Raw genomic sequence first — 19593 nt, forward strand, 5'->3', positions numbered from 1 at the left:
ATGTTTACTTTGTGTTTGTTTGAGCTCATGAAACACATGTTTAAACACCGTGTGCACGTAGTCCCCCGCTCCACACAACACGAGCAGAACGTGACGCGCACAGTCAGGACTGACAGCGTTAAAGTGACGGAGCGATCCGAAGTCATGATCGGTCATCATCGGATAATAACTAAAAAATACATGTGATTATCAGTTTTAGTGAAGAGGAACAGAGACAAGCATACACACACACACACACACACACACACACACACACACACACACACACACCCCACTCATACACACACGCACACACACCCCCCACACACACACACACAAACAGTCTCCCATGACAGACCCTGCAGTCAGAAAGTATCTCGAGATCTCGAGATAAGTATCCCGAGATCTCGAGAAAGTCCGTCCTTTTTTTTTTTTTTCACCCATCATTTTTTTTCTTCCCATGTCCCCTGGGGGGCTCCGTAGCTTTTAACTCAAATTCTTAAAAAAATTTGCAGAGAATTAGAAAGTGGTGAAAATGTGCTTTTCAACCTTCATGTTGAAGAACAACCACTCTACCAACTAGGCCACACCACCTGCCAAGTCACCTGAGAAACTAAGCACACTAAGAAGATGGACAAATTATTGTGTGTGTGTGTCTGTATCATTCTATGCTGCTTTTGATACACATTTCAGAGAAAACCTTTGTATTTTCTACTTTACTAAATATATATTTGACAGCCTTACTTAAAAGTTACTTTTATATTTTTGGATTTTAGATACTGGATGATTTAACATGCTTTAAAAACCTATTGTTAGAGAATAACCCACTAGTTTCCAGCCTAAGCTGATCAAATAAAATGACATTGTTCCCATAAACTAGTTATTATTCAGGCAAATTTTGAGGGCTTTAACATGCTCAAATTCTTACAAAAATTTGCAGAAAGTTAGAGAAAGTGGTGAAAATGTAGGTATTGTGGAGGAATCTTTAATGGGCGTGGCAAAATGGCTCAACGGTGCCCCCAGAGACCCCCGGTACGTGTTCACATTGACCGATCTTCAAAATAATCGATCCACAGGTGTATCATGACCAGACAAACAAAAAGTCTTTGGGTGCAATTTGAAAAACGCAACAGGAAGCCTGCTATTTTGCATTTAGTGGCCATTTGGCCGCTCTGACAGTTTAAAGATGTCTGTGAACATGTGGGAGTAGAACAAAATGAAACATGGGCGCAGAGAGATGAAATAATTAACTTGTTTTTATACAATGCAACAGCTCATTGGCTCAAGTGGTAACAAATACCTGGTTTAAATTGATTGCTTAAAGTGTTTCTGGTCATTTTCCATCCACCTGATAGGTCAGTTGCAATGATGAACCTTGAACAACAGTCAACAGCCAGTGTCCTTGATAACCAACCTGTGTTTACATGTTTCTGGCTGTTTGAGAGGCAAATATTTCATACAAACTGAAATCTGACCAGAGTGCGAGTATCAAATTTATTCTCAAATACACAAACAGAGGTGGCAAAATGAAATCAAACAATGTGACACTGTCAAAATGTCATCCTTTCTTTTTTTCTTAAATGTTGACTCTTCATTTAGCACCTTAATAGTTGGGTTAAAAATGATTTATATAGTCACTCATACAAAAAATGAAATAGGCGAATAATGCAAGTCAGTAACATAAAAATAAGCACGGGGAGCCGGGGGCATTTGGATCACAGTTACTTAAGATGTACACTGTATGTAATCAAAAAGTACCGCTTTCAGTATCTCATCTCCACTGACTAGTACCGTAAAGCCTCGACAGTCCCAGACCACAAACACTCCTCACAATACATGTTTATTTGAAGACTAGGCCTAGACAGTGATTACTAAACACAAGTTCACCTGACATATTTGGACCTATTTTTCTTTTCACATTAGAGCTTGCTGTTCTGTATTATTGCATTTACATTGGAGTAGTAGATATATACAGAGAGTTCATTGTCAAACAATGCTGGAACAAGAGGAGTTGTTTCTATGTACTTGGGAGAGTGAAGATGAGTAAGGCACTTGATAAACTCCGGTGCCGCCAACGACTCTGGCGAATATGATCCAGATCTATGTACAGGATTGAATCCTTTTCAAGTACACCGTGTGATGGGCGCCCTCTAGTGTTAAGCTGTGGTCTGTGCGCTTCCTGGATGGGCCGCTCTGACATTCATGGCTGATTTGTGAAGGTGCTCACCCTCCTAAAATATATTTGGATTGAAATAAGCAGAGTGCGAAGCAGCTCTGGCAGGCACTCGGAAACTTTACTGAGAGTTTGCTCCAACAAGCTCATTAAAAAGGGATTAAAAACTGGTCTTTGTGGATTTAGGAGTTATTTCATGATTTTGAATGAGACTGGACGTTGTGAATAAATCTAGTCGGACCATTAATTATCCTCTAATATTGTCATAGTGTCTTTGTCAATGTTAAACCCTGTTTTCACCAATGTTGTAACAAGCGCCCCTCATCCAATAGGAACTTGCGAGCTCAGATCCGCGTCAAAAACAAGTGGGAACCGCACACTAACTTCACATGAATTGTCACTCAACACAGACTGAACGACTACATGACATCCACAAAGAACTCGCTGGGGTTGCCCATGGCCAGATGGAATGACTGGCGTGATGCCGTCAGCTCCGGCGGTACCGAACCGAGGTCCCGGGTGGGCGGGGCGCCGGGAGGTCCCCCCGGAGTGGAGGAAGGGGGCAGAGGTAAACCTTGGAGCATGGCTTGGGGCATTTGCTGCGGGTGAGGGAGACCGTGAGCGGCTGCCATGGCCGCGTGCGGATGCTGCTGCACCATCATCACCATCATGGGGTTGTAGGGCATGATGCCCGGCGGGTAGGGAGACATGTGGGGGGGCTGGGGGATACGGTGATGGTGCGAGCGCTGGGAGGAGGCGTGGCTGTGCTCGCTGGGCGCAGCACTGTGGCCTCGCCGCAGGCTGCTGCGGGTGGAGTACTCTGATTCGCTGCCACTGCCTGAGCGCGAGTCGGCCCCGCCCCCTTCTCCGACAACGCCGGAGGGAGATTTCTCCCCCCCACCCACAGTGCTGCCGGGACCTTTATTGTTACGACGTCGCTCGCCCTCGCTTCTTGTCGATCCGCTGCTTCGGCTCCCTGCGGTCAACAGAAAACGTGTTTTAGAAGGAAAACACTGTCCAAAACAGCTGCAATGGTAGAAACTTAACAATCCTTTACATAAAGATTAGATGCTAAAAAGCCCCAAACTGAACATGATCTTTTCCACAAAATCCACTTATCCTTTGTTCTTCTGGACTTCTTACAACAAAGTGGCTTGTGAATGGTTTATAAATGGTACTCTTGCTATTTAATACTGCAGTTCCAAAAAGTTGGAGGACTCTTAAAAGACAGATTCAACATTTAACGATAGAAAGGCAATAAAAGTCTAGATATCCTGACTTTTAGTTCCCAGTATGGGTTCAAAAAGACTTGATCCTACAAATTTACAAATGCAACTCAACAGTGTATTTTATAAATAATCCTGATACCATCAAGAACCACTGAGCACATTACACAACTGTTTACAATTACAGTGCCTTTGAAACGGGAACTTCAGATGTGTAATCAGAGAAGGCGATCAAAGACACAACATGCGTCTCAGCCGATCACAGCCTGTTCTCACCTTCACTGTGCTGGCTGCCGGTGCTGCCGGGGGCGTAGCTGTAGCTGGTGAGCTCGTGGTAGGGAGGCGGCTGGCTGGAGTAGGGATGTGTGGGGTAGGGCTGATAGGGGAAGGTGTGCATCATGGGCCACGGGGAGGCCCCAGGGAGGGGCAAGGGGGCCAAAGTGTCCTGGTCCGAGGCGCCGCTGGAGCCATCATTGTCGTTCAGCGACAGATTGGCCATGTCTGGGTGGGAGAGGAGAGGGAGGAAAATTGATAAATGGGAATAAATTATACTACTTCTACAGAAACAACATGCTCCTTTCAGTTTTTTCCCCCTAGTTTTTGTGACAGAATAAAATTTGAATCATTCCATAACCAAAATGTCACAATATTGTGACATTTCAACAGCCGGAGTGGCCTCAATAAGCCAGTGTGCAAAATCTGAATAAGGACCAACACTAAGCAGATTGAACTCAGCTGGGTCTGTAACTCACAGTTCTCACAGTCGCTCAAGTCTCCGAACACGTAGTAGCACTGTTCGGAGAAGGTGATCTTATTGACGGTGTGTCGAATGAAGCCGGCCTTCAGGAGGTTGCTGGCGTACTTCCTGGCTTCACGGCGGTCCTGGAATCCCTCGATGTGATGGAACAGCCACTCCACCACGTCTGAGCCTGGTGGACGCAGAGACAAGGTAGAGAAGATGAGAGAAGTTTACTCATCCCAAAGGAGTTAAAACATGTATTTCACATACTGATGACAGAGTATTAGTGCTGGGCGCCCTCTAGTGTTAAACTGTGGTCTGTGCACTTCCTGGATGGGCCGCTCTGACATTCATGGCTGGTTTGTGAAGGTGCTCACCCTCCTAATATATATTTCGACACTGAAATAATATGATATTTTTCCTACATGCCACTCTTTTATAATGTTAAATATTTTCTTTTCATTTATTACATAGCCACTGTTGTATTTTGTATGTTAAAATATTTTGTATAAAAGGAGTGTGTGCTGAAGTAAATGGGATTTATTGTTTTGTTTTTTTCACATAGTATCGAATTGGATATTGAGAATCGTAGAAATTTCATGGTATTGTTATCTACTAACTACTACTAAAGTTTTGGTATTGTGACATCCCAATCGCAGGCAGCCACTACCAAACAGCAGAGTCCGATTTAAAGGGGGTGATCCTGTACTTAATGTGTAATGAAGCACAGGTTCAGCAGCAGAGAGCAACATCCAAAAAATGTGTTCTACTCAGTTAATTGGTAGCAGTACAAATCAGATTTGTGTGATCAAATCTAGGATTACATAACAAAAAAATATGAAAGACATCCCCTTCAGTCTGTTTTTATCGCAGCAAAAACAGTATCATTTAAATGCACTGGGTGGCAGGTTGAGTCTGTTGTTCCCATGATACTTTGTGAGTAAAGTCGGTAACCATGCAACACCTTCAAAGAGAATTTGGCATCATTAAAAATTTTACAGACACAACAAACCCTCTAAATGAGCAGCTGAGTTAACGCCTATGACATTCTCAAAGAAAACATCTGATCTGCCTGTCTGAGCAACTATAAGCGGCTGGATTATTACTTTAATAAAAAATGAAAATAAATGTAAAATCAGACGTTGCATACAACTCAAAACTTCCCCCAAAAACTAAATGTTGCAAACGTGGTTCATGTAATTACTTCTTGTGATTCTGTTGCAGGTGATTCCAATTTAACAGATGTTTTCAGTCAACACAGGCGCTCACATTAGTTCTTGAGGTTTCTTTTTTTCCTCCCACAAGTCACACGGCTTTAATTCTGTGAACATAATGGCTGCCCTGTAAAATTCCTCGAAGCACAGAGTGTTCGGGAAGTTAATGTCCTCTCTTTTTTGCCCTGGTTCCCCCGCCCACTTTTTTTTGGTCTTACCGAGGAAAGCATTGGGGATGGTGATCTTTAGCCACATGCGGTCCCGGACCTCCAGACCGGACTCCGGGGAGGCCATGGCCTTCGCAACCGAAGCCATGTCAGAGTGTAGTGATAAGTTGAAGTCGTCAAAACCTGGAGGAAGAGAGGGAGGAGCACGTTAGGAAATCTGAAGAGGAAGAAGTGCAGATGTGAAAGAATAAATGAAGGAACGGCGGAGAGACGAAATCAGAACTGGGTCAAAGCAAGGCGGCGAGGAGTAGAACTTTGAAGAGAAGATCAAAAGCAGGAGACATCATTTATCACATCGCATTCAAGCGGCGTCGGCGGAAAAGTTCGGAAAACAGATGTGAAAGACGAGTCCTGTGCCAATGTCATTACACGAGAGAGATGGAAGACAGAAACAGAAAGAGGAAAAAGATACTTTACAATAACGACCATCAGTCAAGCCGAAACCACGACAGGCCGACAAAGGAACTTGGCTCGGTTTAGCATTGGATACAGTTTTATGAGAAGATTCTATGGATGTGAAAGAGCTGAGAATAAAGAGGAGGGGTCGGTTACAGCGCACAGGAAGGGAGAGGAACACTGGAAGAGGCTCTCACGTTCAGTCTCAGTGACGGAGGAGGAGGAAGTGATGGTGCTGAGGGAGGAGCTGCCTGGGTAGGGAGGGTAGGCCCCGGTCATAGCCACAGAATGGCTGACCCACGCTGCTGGGTCGATGGGTCGGATCGGTTCATCTAGACGGGCAGAAAGGAGGTTAAGAAACTCACTGACACCAATAAGAGATAAACTGTGTGTGAGGCAGAGTGGGACTCACTGCGAGGCAGAGTGAAGTAGCCCTGAGGAGACGGGTCCCAGCACTTAGCCACTGTGAGGATGATGGGTCTGGAAAGGAAAACAAAATCCTCCAAGTTAAAAATCTAATTACGATAATGTTGATTCTATCACTTTCGATATAGGAGAGCAGGAGACTCACCCAGGCTTGTGAACGATCTCTCTCAGCACTCGTACCGCATCGTCGTTACTCATGTTTTCAAAGTTAATGTCGTTCACCTTGAGAAAAGGCACAAGAAAAAGATTTTACTCCGCAGACAAGCACTAACTTAATTTTTACCAGTCACAACAGTGTAGCTGGTGCTGCTTTCCTCTCGTGTGTTTGTCTCATCAAGGAAAACTGGGTCAGAGGCAGTTTTGAGGTTTTCAAGATGCTGTCATGATTACACGTGTAGTTGAGATCCGAATGATAGCCGAGTTTGAGAATGTGTAAAGTCAAACTCATGAGTACTCGTGTAATAATGTAAAAATAACTACTTAGAGTTCTCATGGGTCAGTGGGTCAACATGTTAATGGACGTAGCGTCTGGTGTGATCCCAGTGCAGGAAGGTCTCAAGTTTGTATTTAAAAACAGACAAAATCTGTTTCTTCCTTATGTTTTTCAGAAGTTGTACAAGTGTACGAAGGCGACTGGACTTGCTTGTGTTCCTGAGTGACGTTTTCACAAAATATGATTTCATTATGTGTTAAGCCCAAGTCACTTATTTTAAGCCGCTTTGGATAAAAGCATCAGCTAAATGAAATGTAATGTAATGTAAATGCTCACCTGCAGCAGCATGTCACCGGGTTCAATGCGTCCGTCTGCAGCCACCGCTCCTCCCTTCATGATGGAGCCAATGTAGATGCCTCCGTCACCTCTTTCATTGCTCTGACCCACAATGCTGATGCCCAAGAAGTTGTACTTCTCTACATTTTTAAGAAATTTGAATAATGTCAATGCTATGCTCACATTTGTCAAGAAGAAAGTCCAAAATTTTCAACTAAAAAGTTAAATATTTGGCAACTTCCTATAAACACTCAAGAATAGATTTGGAGTTCACAGACCCATGTTGAGAGTGACGGTGATGATGTTCAGGGACATGGTGGAGTCTGTCACGCTGCTGAAGGACGAGGCCTGGAGATGAAAGACAGGAAATTAAACCATGAAATCTGCTTACAAATTCACTGGCATACATCTGACAGCAATCTGTTAGAAAGCTCCCCCTCTAAGAATTCTTGATTCAGCGTGGAACAGCAGGGGGCAGTCACAAGAAATACATTAACCCCACATCCCCCATAAAACATTGGAAAAATGTCAGGCTCAAGTACTTACCCTCTCCAGGCGTGGAGGGCGCTGTTTCCTGCGTCGACGGTGCCGCTTGAGAAGCCTGGAGGCTGTGCTCTGCTCTGTTGCACTGCTGAACCTACAAGTTCAAGGGTCAACAGGAGGGGAGAGGTCAGATGTAAAACTTTTTATAGCCGTGTTTCCGTCCCCCCTTTTGTGTTGTGCTATTTGTGTGTGAAACCCAGTAAGATAATGAGGAGGTTAACTGGGGACTCGTGAGCAGTTAAATAGAATAAGAACACACGTGAAAAACAGCTCAACTGGCTACTAGAGGGTTTTAAACTGGAGACACAAGAGTGTAAATACATCAGATCTATATTGCCACATAGTCCAGAGACAATCAGCTTATATTATTAAAGCTGGCCAAAGCAAAAACAGTCATCTTCTTTTTAGAAACTATTACAGACAAGCTTTAATTAAAAATAGTGTTTTTCAACTTAGCACATGGATGCACGGAGAAAATGATTTTTAAATGTATGCAAAGTTAAATGTTAAGTAGTGTAGTCTCAGCAGACTTTAAAATGACAATTTACAGAAACATAATTCAGACTACATCTCCTGAATAAACTTAAACGACTTGGAGATTGAATTCCTTAATAAACGCTGCTTTTCATCTTTCTCAGTGAACTCTCCTCTCACCTGCTCATGGTGTCATCGTCCTCAGAGTCACAGAAGCTGGTGGTTTCCAGCTCGCTGCTCATCACCGTGCTGGAGCTCTCGTACCCGGCCAGGTGGCGCTCCAGACGACTCTGGCCATTCAAACGAGGCCCTGGGACACCACAGGAGCAGACACACGCCGTGAATTTTCATGTTTCTGGAGTCAATATTTTTTTTACGCATTCTTTGCTTCTCGACATTCCGTGATTAAATCTCAATCTATTCAGTGTTTGGATGTTGGGAGTGGGGCCAGATCTTGATTTGAGCTCCATCCTAAAGCAGCATTTTTCATCTGCACTGTGATGTTGTGATTCTCACCATGTTGCTCCATGCCCTCTCTGTGGCGAGGCCTCTCTCTCCTAAAAGAAACTACAGACTCAGTTTCGGTCTGGTCGTCCAAAGTCTCCACACTGCCGGTGGCGTTGGGACTGTGAAAGAGGAAACAGGAGCACGGGAATTAGAGAAAACAACAACCAATTACCTTTTAATTTAGGAGTACTCCAAACACTTTCTGCCTAATCCACAGTACAACATGTTCCCTCAGCGATTCAGGTGTGTTGTCTTTTTAACACTTTGCAAACTGTCAAGTCTTAAAAGAGAAGAGCTGATTCAATAGCACTTGTGATAAAACCTCAGTTTTATAGACAATGTGGATCCAGTTTCACTTGTCACTTCAGTGCAGTTCTTGTTAAACTATAAGGTCTGACACTACGAGATCAAATTACACGGAATTCAGAGATGGTCTGAAACTGAAACGTTGGCCTCTTGTGGCTGAACCTGAACAGATCAGATGACTGACTGCTTATTAACCTGTCAAGTGTGAGCACGGCTTCACGTGTGAAGACCATAAAGATCAAGTTCAGTTTTTGACTTGGAGTGATTTTAATGATGAGGACATAAAGTGGGTATTTGTGCTGGTTTGGTGGAGTTGTGATGTCGCCCAGACTCGTTATTACATCGCCGACCACAACGAAAATAAATCTTGAGACACGTCATCTTTGACATTTCTGCAGCTGTGTGTGATTTAATCTCCTCCTCATGCTGTCAAGTACCAGTTGAACTAAAGACATCAAAATCAAACATTTAGCTTGAAGTCACACATCAGACTAAAAGCAGCAGGGACAAATTGTTTGTTGTATCCCGTAAAGACACACTCAGCATTCTGCATCAATGTTTGACTGATTTTAATTAAAAATGTCTGCAGGCTGTTTTAATGTGCAGAAATCCAGTAGAGTGAGTAGATCTTCAATGTTTCCCAATCCACAACTGGTAAGAGGCCAATACGAGTACAGCACCAAGCAAATGTCCCAGTAAAGCCACATGTGGCAGCAGACCTCAGCAACATGCACACGCCAACAATTTAGCTAATTTCACAGGTAGACAGTTTGTTCATGAGGAAAGCAAGCTAAAGAGAAATACTTTACACAATCAGCCATTTGCAGACCCTGTAATTAGTAGAATTACATTAAACTTTCCACTATAAGCTACAGTGTCGAACCAGCACAGGAAATAATAACGAGTGTGGTTACTTCTCCAGCAGCTGCAAACCACAGATTTAGTGACGTTAAAAAGACATAGTTTGATTTGAAATTTGATCAGGCCAAACTCCAGAAGCCAAAGGAGACAGACAGGTCCAACGCAAGTGAATGAGGGGGGGGACTGCGGCCTTAATGAGATGTTACACTGATGTGTGTGAACTCCCGACGACCCCTAAACCAAACGTTATGAGCTCCAGACAACATAGTTTCAGGAGGAACTTTAGAGCTGTGGTAAAAAGCTATTTAATTAGTTTGTTTTGGACTTAACAGGCCATGCTGAAATTACAGTAATACATTTCCTCACTTCGCCAGGGAGGATACGTTTTCGTTTGGTTTGTCTGTTAGTTAGTTCGCAGGATTATGCAAAAACTAGTGGACGGACTTAGATACTAGATGTAAGATCCCGTTAAACTTTGGTGCTGATCCAGGAATCCTTTTTAACATGTTAAATATTTAACTATGTATGACAAGATTTTAAAAATCTGACTGTTGGTGTTAAGTGTTTTGAAAGAGCTGCTAGCTGAGCTGGTCATAATCACAAGGGCGGCCCCAGCTAAGATCGGGTTTAAATGAGCTGCAGTATTCTTTTTATTCTTCTTGTAACCTGATTATGAGAGTGAATGAGATATTCAGGTAAGTGATACAGTACTTACATTACAGCTATGTGAGAAGCATGGGTGTATGTTAAGTAAGTTTTCCGGTTTTGAGAAGGTGTTTAGCCTTGTGATACTCCTCTCTGGGTAATTGTGCAGGAAGTGCCTGAAACGAGTATTGGTGTAATGCTTACTGGAAGGAGGGTGGTCTGGAATCCCCGATGCCCCCTGTCCTCTCTACAGGTGGGGGAGGCAGGGGCGGAGGAGGGGGCGACGGCTGGGTAGTCGTTTCCACAGGGGGGACCACCGCCACCGGAGGCTCTGCTGCTGGAGAGTCGGAAGATACCAACTGAAAAAGAAGGACAAAAACAAAAAAAGTAAAAGAGAGACAGGGTGAAAAGTAGTGAGGAAAAGGAAAGGATGTTCGTGGAGAATGCAAAGCGGCACAAACTGGGGACAGCGAGGAGAAAGGGTGAGAAATCGAGAGGAATGAAAGGAGGAGTAGGAAGGAGGTCGAGGGTACAGGGAGGGGAAACGGCTAAGATGTCAATTACTTTGACACACAAACACTGCACTCTTTTCAGCTGGACGTCTCAAGGGCATAACGAAACGCTATCCTACACTTAACCTGTCTCTCTCCATTATACAACAAAAGTGCCCACAAACGTGCACACACAAACAGAGTCACACATAGCAACAATTAGGCGGAGAAATCACACAGAATCCATTACGTGAACCACAAAAATAATCAACTAAGTTAAAATGAGATAAAATGATTTGACTAAAATACGGAAGCTGGAGATGTTATTAAAATCCATGCATTTTATCAACAAATCACTGCAGAGCACTTTGAAACGCCTGCGTTATTACACTGTTCTTTCCATGTTTTTGAAGGTTTTGTGCTTTCCAGACTTTATATAAACACGCTTAGCATTACCTGTCATAACAATTCAACCAAATGGAGTCCATCAGCCTTCGCAGACTGACTCTCACCCTGCTTTCCGAGGCCCTCACAGCCCTTTCCCTCCCCACTAATGGCTACGTGACAGCGAAACACTCGTCTTCTGGGATCCCTCCGGCCGCCTCGGTGTGCAGATCACATATCAGTCCCCCTGGTCTCAGAGCTTTGTTCGCCTCTCCTTTTAAAAACTTCCCTCGTTCTTATGCACTTAACAGATGCTTTGGACTCAAACCTGCTTATCGGAGCCAAGTCCCCATGTTTTTGTCTCGCATTCAGATGTAACCTGCTGGGTGGGGTACAACAACTCCAGACATGGAAAGAATGAAAACCCTACCTGGCAGTTCACTGTATTGTAACAGGCAGCGGTGCTCGGAGCTTGCATGCTCGGGTATAGATTATCGCAATGAGAGAAACACACATCGCACAAAAAACAAACGTGGCTTAAAAAGAACCTTCAATTATTGTGTTTGAGAGAATAGCTTCACCTCAAATCAACAACGACACAATTGTCTGTCCTTAGACATAAAATATTTTCCTTTTTTGTAAATCATTTCCTCTGCCTCCTTTCGTTTGCATGTCTGTCAGCAGGATTATGTGAAAAACTAGGGAGCGGATTTACTAGAAACTATGTGGAAGGGTGGGGTAGTGTTTGTGTAATCCTGCAAACTGACAGACAGAAAAACTGCAACGAAAGCATAACAAACACTGGAGGTAACTAAACAGGAGCACGATGAAAGACTCAGATGACGATGAACGGACAGTGATTGCTATTGGCTACCGAACTTTCTCATAGATGTTTTCTCTCGTCTCTCTCAGGCTTCCCACTGTTTCCAAGCATTTTTTCCAAACACATTCTTTATCAAATACTTCTCCTGAAGCAAGCCTGCACAACAAAACACTGAGGCTGCTGCACGATATGCAATTATGCTTATTCCGCGACCTAAGTCTGAACTTTAATTACTCCTATTTTATTGCTGCTCATTAGACGAGAGCATTGGTCTGAGAGGGGCTGAGAGGTCTGCAGAGGCCTTTTTTTTACAGAAGTCATTTTGATGTATCACACTGGGGAAAACACCGGTTTACCCAATTTACTCCACATTATTTGGATTGTTGAAAAGAATAGACACATTTTTAATGTTATCAGGAACATCAGGGTCTTTCCTACAGTGACAAGTCAAAACCTCGGCTGGAAAAAAGGGCCTGTGTGGAACAATGCTCACCAGTGAAATCTAGAAAGCTCCCATTCCGGCTTGTATGAGAAATATGCAACAGGTTTATTATTTCTTACCCATGATACCACTCTGCCGTTGAAACATGGCAACTTGGCACTGTCATCAGAAATCTCTTCTTTCACCACCCTGAAAAAACAGAGACAGAGCGAGGTTTAGGACGTATGAATTGTTCTTTTGGCATGGTGTGTGGTGTCTGGATGGTACAGCCGAGTGGAGGAATGAAGGAGGGGAAACTGTACCTTGGATTTAGTGTAGTCATAAAGAAAAAGGTAAAACTGCAGGAGACTTAAATGGTTTACATTGCTGACACATCACATAAAATGTATACGGCTGAAATAAATCAAATACCAGACTTATTTGAGATTTTCTTTTTTGGTGTGTGGATAAAGTGGCTATAAATGACCAGTATGTCACAAATAACACAAAAGCAGACAACTCAAGAACAATTTTATATTTATGTTTTGTTGTACTTGCTTATTACACCGGTATCTTGATATTGTTTAACTAATCATTTGTACTTTTCTGTCTTTTACTACGTGCTGTGTTGTAAACAAAAACAACAACCATTCAGCTTCAATTTGCATCATTAACACAACATCTCTTAGTTATGAATGTACAATTACATGACTGGGATTATACTCGGATATTATTACCATAAGACCACCCACGCCCCTGAAGACATGACTCAGCGGAGCCAATATCAAACAAAAGAACAAATTAAACCAATTTGCTTCCTCTGGAATGTGAGAGACGTAATGAGATTTCTTCCCTCTCGGCGACGAGCTAAACAAACACACTTTTACTGCTTTTATGCCTCCGTGCAAATTACACAACCCGGTCACTAAATATGTAAGCAAACATAACCCGGGCTCTACGTGGGACAGAGCTCCTTAAAGGTTGTCAGAAAGACAAACATTGGGCTTCAGCTGTGTTATCCCCCAGTCGCTGTCTGCCAAGACATTGTCAGAGAAGTTTTGTCTGGACAGGGGCCGGGTACGAGTTCCACTGAGAGGCCGCTAGACTTCTCCAGGAAACCTTCAAAAGCTTTGTTTTCCCAGCTTCATCTGACAACCTCCCTTTTCCTGCGTGTTAGACTTGGTCAAGCTCCACTAGGCTTTGGTAAGCAGCTGCTGAGAGCCGGGTTTTTGTGGGGCGAGTGTTAGCATACGGCCAGACTGTTGTGGGCACCGGAGGGGAGCTGCTGTGGAGGTTTCAGGACGGCGTGTACGGCTACTGAATGTCAAGCTAGCAAACAAATATTCCCCCCTCCTCCTCCTCCTTATACGCCGCGAGAGACTGCACCTCCACGGCGGATGAACACATGCAACATTCTTCTCCTGAGAGTGTAATTGTCTTCATTCCTCGGCCCTCCAAACAAACAAGTGACCGCAGATGATTATTTGACGCACACTCTGGAATACCTCAAACAATGCACAAGGAGCGCTGGAATACGCTGAGTCCAGTTGGGTTTAACTTTAAAACTCTCTCTCTCCCCCCCACTTCCCTTCTCCCCAGTTCCCTTGATACCATTAAATTCCTCACACCCACCACCGCATCTCATTTCTTACAATTAATCTTAGTGAAACAACTCGCTGAGCGCCCCCCCGACCCCCAACCAGCCAAAGGAACCCAGCAGAATATCCAATAACTTCTTAGTGAAGACCAGCCCACTCCTTCTCTTCTTCCTTCTCCCCGTGGACAACCCCAGAAACCCAGCAAATGGCCTCTGTCCAGTCCCTGGTTCCCAGCATCGGTGCTGGGCTCCTTTGCTCCATGAACACCCCCCACTCCCCCCCTACTGCCACACACACAGCTCTTCTCGACAGCTGGCCTCGTACCAGGGCAAATGAAAACATACACTATTACACACTCCTCTCCTGGGTCGGAGAAGAAGAGGCAGGGGGGGGGGGAAGAGAGAGAGAGAGAGAGAGAGAGAGAGAGAGAGAGAGAGAGAGAGAGAGAGAGAGAGAGAGAGAGAGAGAGAGAGAGAGAGAGAGAGAGAGAGAAAACGTCCCTGCTTTGATTGGACAGCTGACTCCGAGCTATGTTTGAAACGGTTTCATCCGAACTCAGCTGGAGATTTATTCAAATGAGGGCTTGAGATGTGAGGCTGTGCGATCTAAAAGACAAAAAATAAAAAAGGGAAATGTTCGGCCATGTTGGCGTTGAAAGACTTTAACTCGCTCTGCGGACAGAGTTTGGCACGAGTGGCGCTTTTGAGATGTGGACATTTTTTGCCTTTGGAAAAACACTGACGTGCTGTGCTCACTTTCGGGCCGAGCGGAGTCTTAACGTAATAACGTCCAGTTACACAGGGACAGGCTCCAAATCTGACAGGAAATGACACTGGTGACTGTGGTGGGGCTCGTCAAGTTTGAATAATTGAGACCATTAGACGCCTCGTAACGGTTGAAGATATTAGCATCACAGTTTACGCAGTTGTCAGTCAACTGTGTAGACCTAGTAAAAGTAATGTAGTCTGAGTCAAATCTTCATAAAGGTTATAATGTTCAGTTTTCTAATCAGAAACATTGTCCGTCCATAGAAACAACATTGAAATGGAGCAAATTGTGGGAAGAATGTTCTGATTACAAATAATCTACACTGGCGTCAGTCCTTATCGCCACAAGCTCTAGAGTCTTGTTATCTTTCCATGTTGACATCTTTGTCAGCTCATTCTAAGCACATAACACCTCATTTTAATCCTGAGGTATTTGTATTCCTCCGGTTTCGCATGTTATGTCAGTTTCAGACATTCTCTGGACTTTGCCCTGAACATATGAAGAATACCGGAGGAGATTATTTGAGCTAGATGCTTAGAATGATGCAGAAGTAGCGTGTTTGGTTTACAGCTCAATTACACACATACATCCTCAAAACCTCTCAAATCTCATTGTATTTCCAAGTTGACACTTTAATCTGCCTCTTTTTCAGGTACGACACCTCTTTGTCATCCTTATATTTTTGTGTTCTTCCAGCCTTGTGTCTGCTGCATGTTAGAAACCTCATCAATGGGGACAACTCGCATTCACATTCTCAACAATTTACTAGGGGACTGGTAGAAGAAGTTTGGAAAATGTCCAGAGCAACTGACTCTGACTTCTGTGGTTTAATTTACAGCCCCTCCAGAAAGTGTCAGGACTTTAGTGCACATCTTAAAGCAGATAGCGAATATTATTCTGCAATTATTCAGACAATAACTTGTTTAAGTTGTTTGGTGATGATTTTAGTTTTTTTTCTTCCTTTTATTTGTTGTCAAATTTATCTCTTCAAGTTTCCAACTCATGTTTGAACATAACGATTCATTAGAAAATGTCCCCTACAACTTGAAATGTGCATTTCCCAAAAAATTCTCAGTATAGGCTGCAGAGATCTCTTCTTTGGGGCTACACAGGATAAGTTTCATTGTCTAGTATAATCACACTGTGTCTGAAACTTGCCAGATATATGGCAGAAGCCAAAAAACAAATCCCCATAGCCATAAGTGATGTCGTAACCCAGCGTAGTGGTCTGGGCGAGCTCACTTCATTCAATAATCTGTATGTTTACTTGATCAAAATGGCTTTTAATCCCATGTTTAATCCTTTTATATAACCCACAGTCAGATGTTAAGTACTTTAAAAGTCACTTGAAATAGCTTTTCTAAAACAGACATCTGTACAAGTCAGTTATTAATGTTGCTGCCATTAAGATGGAAATGATCTCCATGTGTTGGGCAGCCAGGCCAGGCAGCCCGGGCAAGGCCTGGTGAAACAGCCTCTCGTCCATTTCATCTCCGGGTTGCAGAGTTGATATTGCTGCTCAGCTTGGCACCGGTTTCCACGGTGCCATCCAAAGAGGAAAGAGAGGCAAAGAGCCCAGGCGTAATGCTCATTCAAGACTACAATGCATTTAACAGAAGGCCTGAGGGTCTCACTGGGTGAATAAACCACCAACAAGCATTCCTCTGCAGGAAAAATGCACAGCAGCAACACAAGAAAAAAAAAGATTAATTGATAGAGGAGAGGAGACAGCTCTTTCTGGAGGAGAAAAGGGGGGTGGGTGGGGTGGGAGAGGGACGGGAGGAAGCCAGGGAATCAATGGATGGCTAGCAGGCCAAAGTGTTAAAGAGGGGGAGACAAAACCCTGGCTTCAGTCCTGAAAGAAAGAGAAGGCGAGGATTTCACCAGATGATGGACTGAAGGAGGGAGGGAGGGAGGGATGAGGATTAGGGCGAAGAAAGGCAGCAGGGACAGGGAATGCCTCCCATTGTAATGATGATGTTTTCTGAGAAATGTCCCCGGCCTAAATACCCTCGGTATTTATAGAAGCACTCAGCATATTCATCGGCAGTGATTAGAACCTAGCTGTTTGTGATTAGGGGTGTGTTGTGTTCAATGGGGATCGGGGGGGACGGGGGGCGTCATTCAAGTTCAGTGTCCCTGGTATAAATTATTACCTGTGACAAATACACAACAGCCGGGCACAGGATAGGATTGCAGTGAGTTTTTGACATGTAAAACCCAGCATTTTATTAAAGATAGATTTATTGTTGGCTTTTAAATGAGCTTCGGGTAAAGTGCTTCTATTAGGAAAATACTGGCACATTTTAATGGACTGTTTTCCAACTTTTATCATATGCATCTGTAATAGATATCAGGCATTTACTGGATTTCCACCAGGTTTTATCAGCCCTCTTTATGTATGTAAACCATTAGCTAGGTTAGTTTTTACTCAAAGTATTGTTGTGACATGTATCTGTACAAAATATACATGTCATGTTCATGCTATATCTTGTTTATAAGCCCTCAATTCGCATTAAAACCAGAAGTATTCTTTGTTTATATTCAGGTTAAGTAAAAAAGCTTATACTTCAGGGATTGTTTTCATATATCTCTACTAAATATGAGCTTTTATAATCCCTCGTTTTGAATACAAACCACTGGCATGGTTAGTTTGTTGTTAGACCAAGTTAAAGATCTTTTATGGAGAAAAGAATGGCACATTATAAAGTATTGTTTTCTAACTTTTGTCACATGAATCTGTACCAAATATGAACTTGTATCAGCCCTTCAGTTTACATGCAAACCACTAAGCACCCTTAGTTATAAGTCAAGCTTCTATTCAGAAATAAAATGGCCCATTAGTGAGGGATTGTTTCCAAAGTTTTGTCAAATGCATCTGTACCAAATCTGAACTTTTATAATCACTCATTTTCATCCAAACCACTGGCATGGTTAGTTTGTAGTTAGGCCAAGTTTAAAGAACTTCTATTGTGAAAAGTATGGCACATTATAAAGTATTGTTTTCAAACTTTTGTCACATACATCTGTGCCAAATATGAACTTTTATCAGCCCTTAGTTTACATGCAAACCACTAAGCAGCCTTAGTTACAAGTTAAGCTTCTATTCAGAAATAAAACGGCACATTATAAAAGGGATGGTTTCTTACTCTTGTCAAATGCATCTGTACCAAATATGAACTTTTATAATCCCTCGTTTTCATCCAAACCACTGGCATTGTTAGTTTGTGAGGCCAAGTTAAAGAACTTCTATTGTGAAAGCTATAGCACATTATAAAGTTGTGTTTTCCAACTTTTGTCACATGAATCTGTACCAAATATGAACTTTTATCAGCCCTTAGTTTACATGCAAACCACTAAGCAGCCTTAGTTACAAATTAAGCTTCTATTCAGAAATAAAATGGCACATTATAAAAGGGATGGTTTCTTACTCTTGTCAAATGCATCTGTACCAAATATGAACTTTTATAATCCCTCGTTTTCCACTAACCACTGGCATGGTTAGTTTGTGAGGCCAAGTTAAAGAACTATAAAGTATTGTTTTCCAACTTTTGTCACATGTATCTGTACCAAATATGAACTTTTATGAGCCATCATTTTGCAAGCTATGCAATAAGCATAGATAGTTTTTGGTTTAGACAAAGTTAAAGAGCTCCTACACTTTCTAAGGGCTTGTTCCCAAACTTTTGTCCCACGCATCTGCACTAACTTTTGCCAGCCTTCATTTTGCATGCACACCACACAGGCTTTGGGGGGGTGGGGGGGTTAAACCAGTGCTGCTCACCCGAAGTCCTGGTCCATGGACTTGAAGAAGAATTTGTAGTTCGGTTTGTTCAGGACCTGCTTAAAATCCAGCAGAGTGATATTCTCGGCAGCGATGGGGATCTTCACCAAATACGGCGTCTCCTCCTCGTCGATGTGATAAATGATTTTGGTTTCCGCCATCGCTGCGGTTTGCCCTTCTCTTCTCCTCCCTCCTTTCCCAGCTCACCTTCCCGGTTCCCCGACGCTTAAATCCCCCGTAAGAAGAACCAGTAGAGACCCCCGAGAGGCGAGGTGACGACCACTTTGATTGGGGGTTAGCTCGCTAGCTAGCTCGGAGGCTAACAAGGTGAAACGATGATGGCCACTGGGGCTTTTTTTTTTTTTTCTTTCCTCGGGTCCGAAAGCCGGAGGAGGAGGTTTGTTCCAGCGGTGAAAACCGGAGAAACTCGGCCGGGAAAAGCTCGATGTGGTCCCGCCGTCACCGAGCCGAACACTCCGCTGCCCCCTGGTTCCGAGGGGCACACGCTGCAGTCACACGACCCGGACCACCGACTACTTTTCCCCCAACAAAAACACTCAGGGGAGGGGGTCCGAAAACTTTTTCTCCACTGCATGCGAGCCAACGCGGCGTGTGACGTCAGCACGTAGCAGCCCCCTCTCCTCTTACGCACTTTCCCCAAGCCTCCAACTTTTGGATTGTTATCATAAGCTTTATATGTATAAATTATAACAATATTTATCGTAGAAATGACCATATATCATAATAATAGACATGTAATTTATATGGTAATACACGATATATTTACATTTATAGATAGATTGATTGATCGATGTATTTGTATTGTCTAGATTGATGTT

General features: G+C 43.3%; 1 protein-coding gene across 1 annotated transcript; it reads right to left on the reverse strand.

Annotated features, from left to right (window-relative positions):
* Nucleotides 1-1459: 1459 nt before the first annotated feature.
* On the reverse strand, nucleotides 1460-19310 carry dvl2 (dishevelled segment polarity protein 2). Its single transcript, XM_061066316.1, has 15 exons — nucleotides 18755-19310; nucleotides 12745-12814; nucleotides 10690-10844; nucleotides 8683-8792; nucleotides 8347-8476; nucleotides 7696-7786; nucleotides 7428-7497; nucleotides 7150-7289; nucleotides 6526-6602; nucleotides 6367-6434; nucleotides 6152-6286; nucleotides 5550-5681; nucleotides 4131-4307; nucleotides 3655-3879; nucleotides 1460-3128 (listed from the first exon to the last, which is right to left on the reverse strand). The coding sequence occupies exons 1-15, from the start codon at nucleotides 18913-18915 to the stop codon at nucleotides 2572-2574; spliced, it is 2298 nt and encodes a 765-aa protein (XP_060922299.1). The 5' UTR covers nucleotides 18916-19310; the 3' UTR covers nucleotides 1460-2571.
* Nucleotides 19311-19593: the final 283 nt, after the last annotated feature.

This window comes from Limanda limanda, chromosome 22 (genome assembly GCF_963576545.1).
Source record: "Limanda limanda chromosome 22, fLimLim1.1, whole genome shotgun sequence".
Taxonomy (NCBI): domain Eukaryota; kingdom Metazoa; phylum Chordata; class Actinopteri; order Pleuronectiformes; family Pleuronectidae; genus Limanda; species Limanda limanda.

Bases quoted from the DNA above. Each gene is read 5' to 3' on its own strand.
- dvl2 (XM_061066316.1), bottom strand. From the start codon at position 18,915: ATGGCGGAAACCAAAATCATTTATCACATCGACGAGGAGGAGACGCCG. The intron at 6,287-6,366 runs GTGAGTCCCACT...CTGCCCGTCTAG, and splicing joins CTACTTCACTCTGCCTCGCA to ATGAACCGATCCGACCCATC. The intron at 3,129-3,654 runs GTGAGAACAGGC...TGTTGACCGCAG, and splicing joins CGGCAGCCAGCACAGTGAAG to GGAGCCGAAGCAGCGGATCG.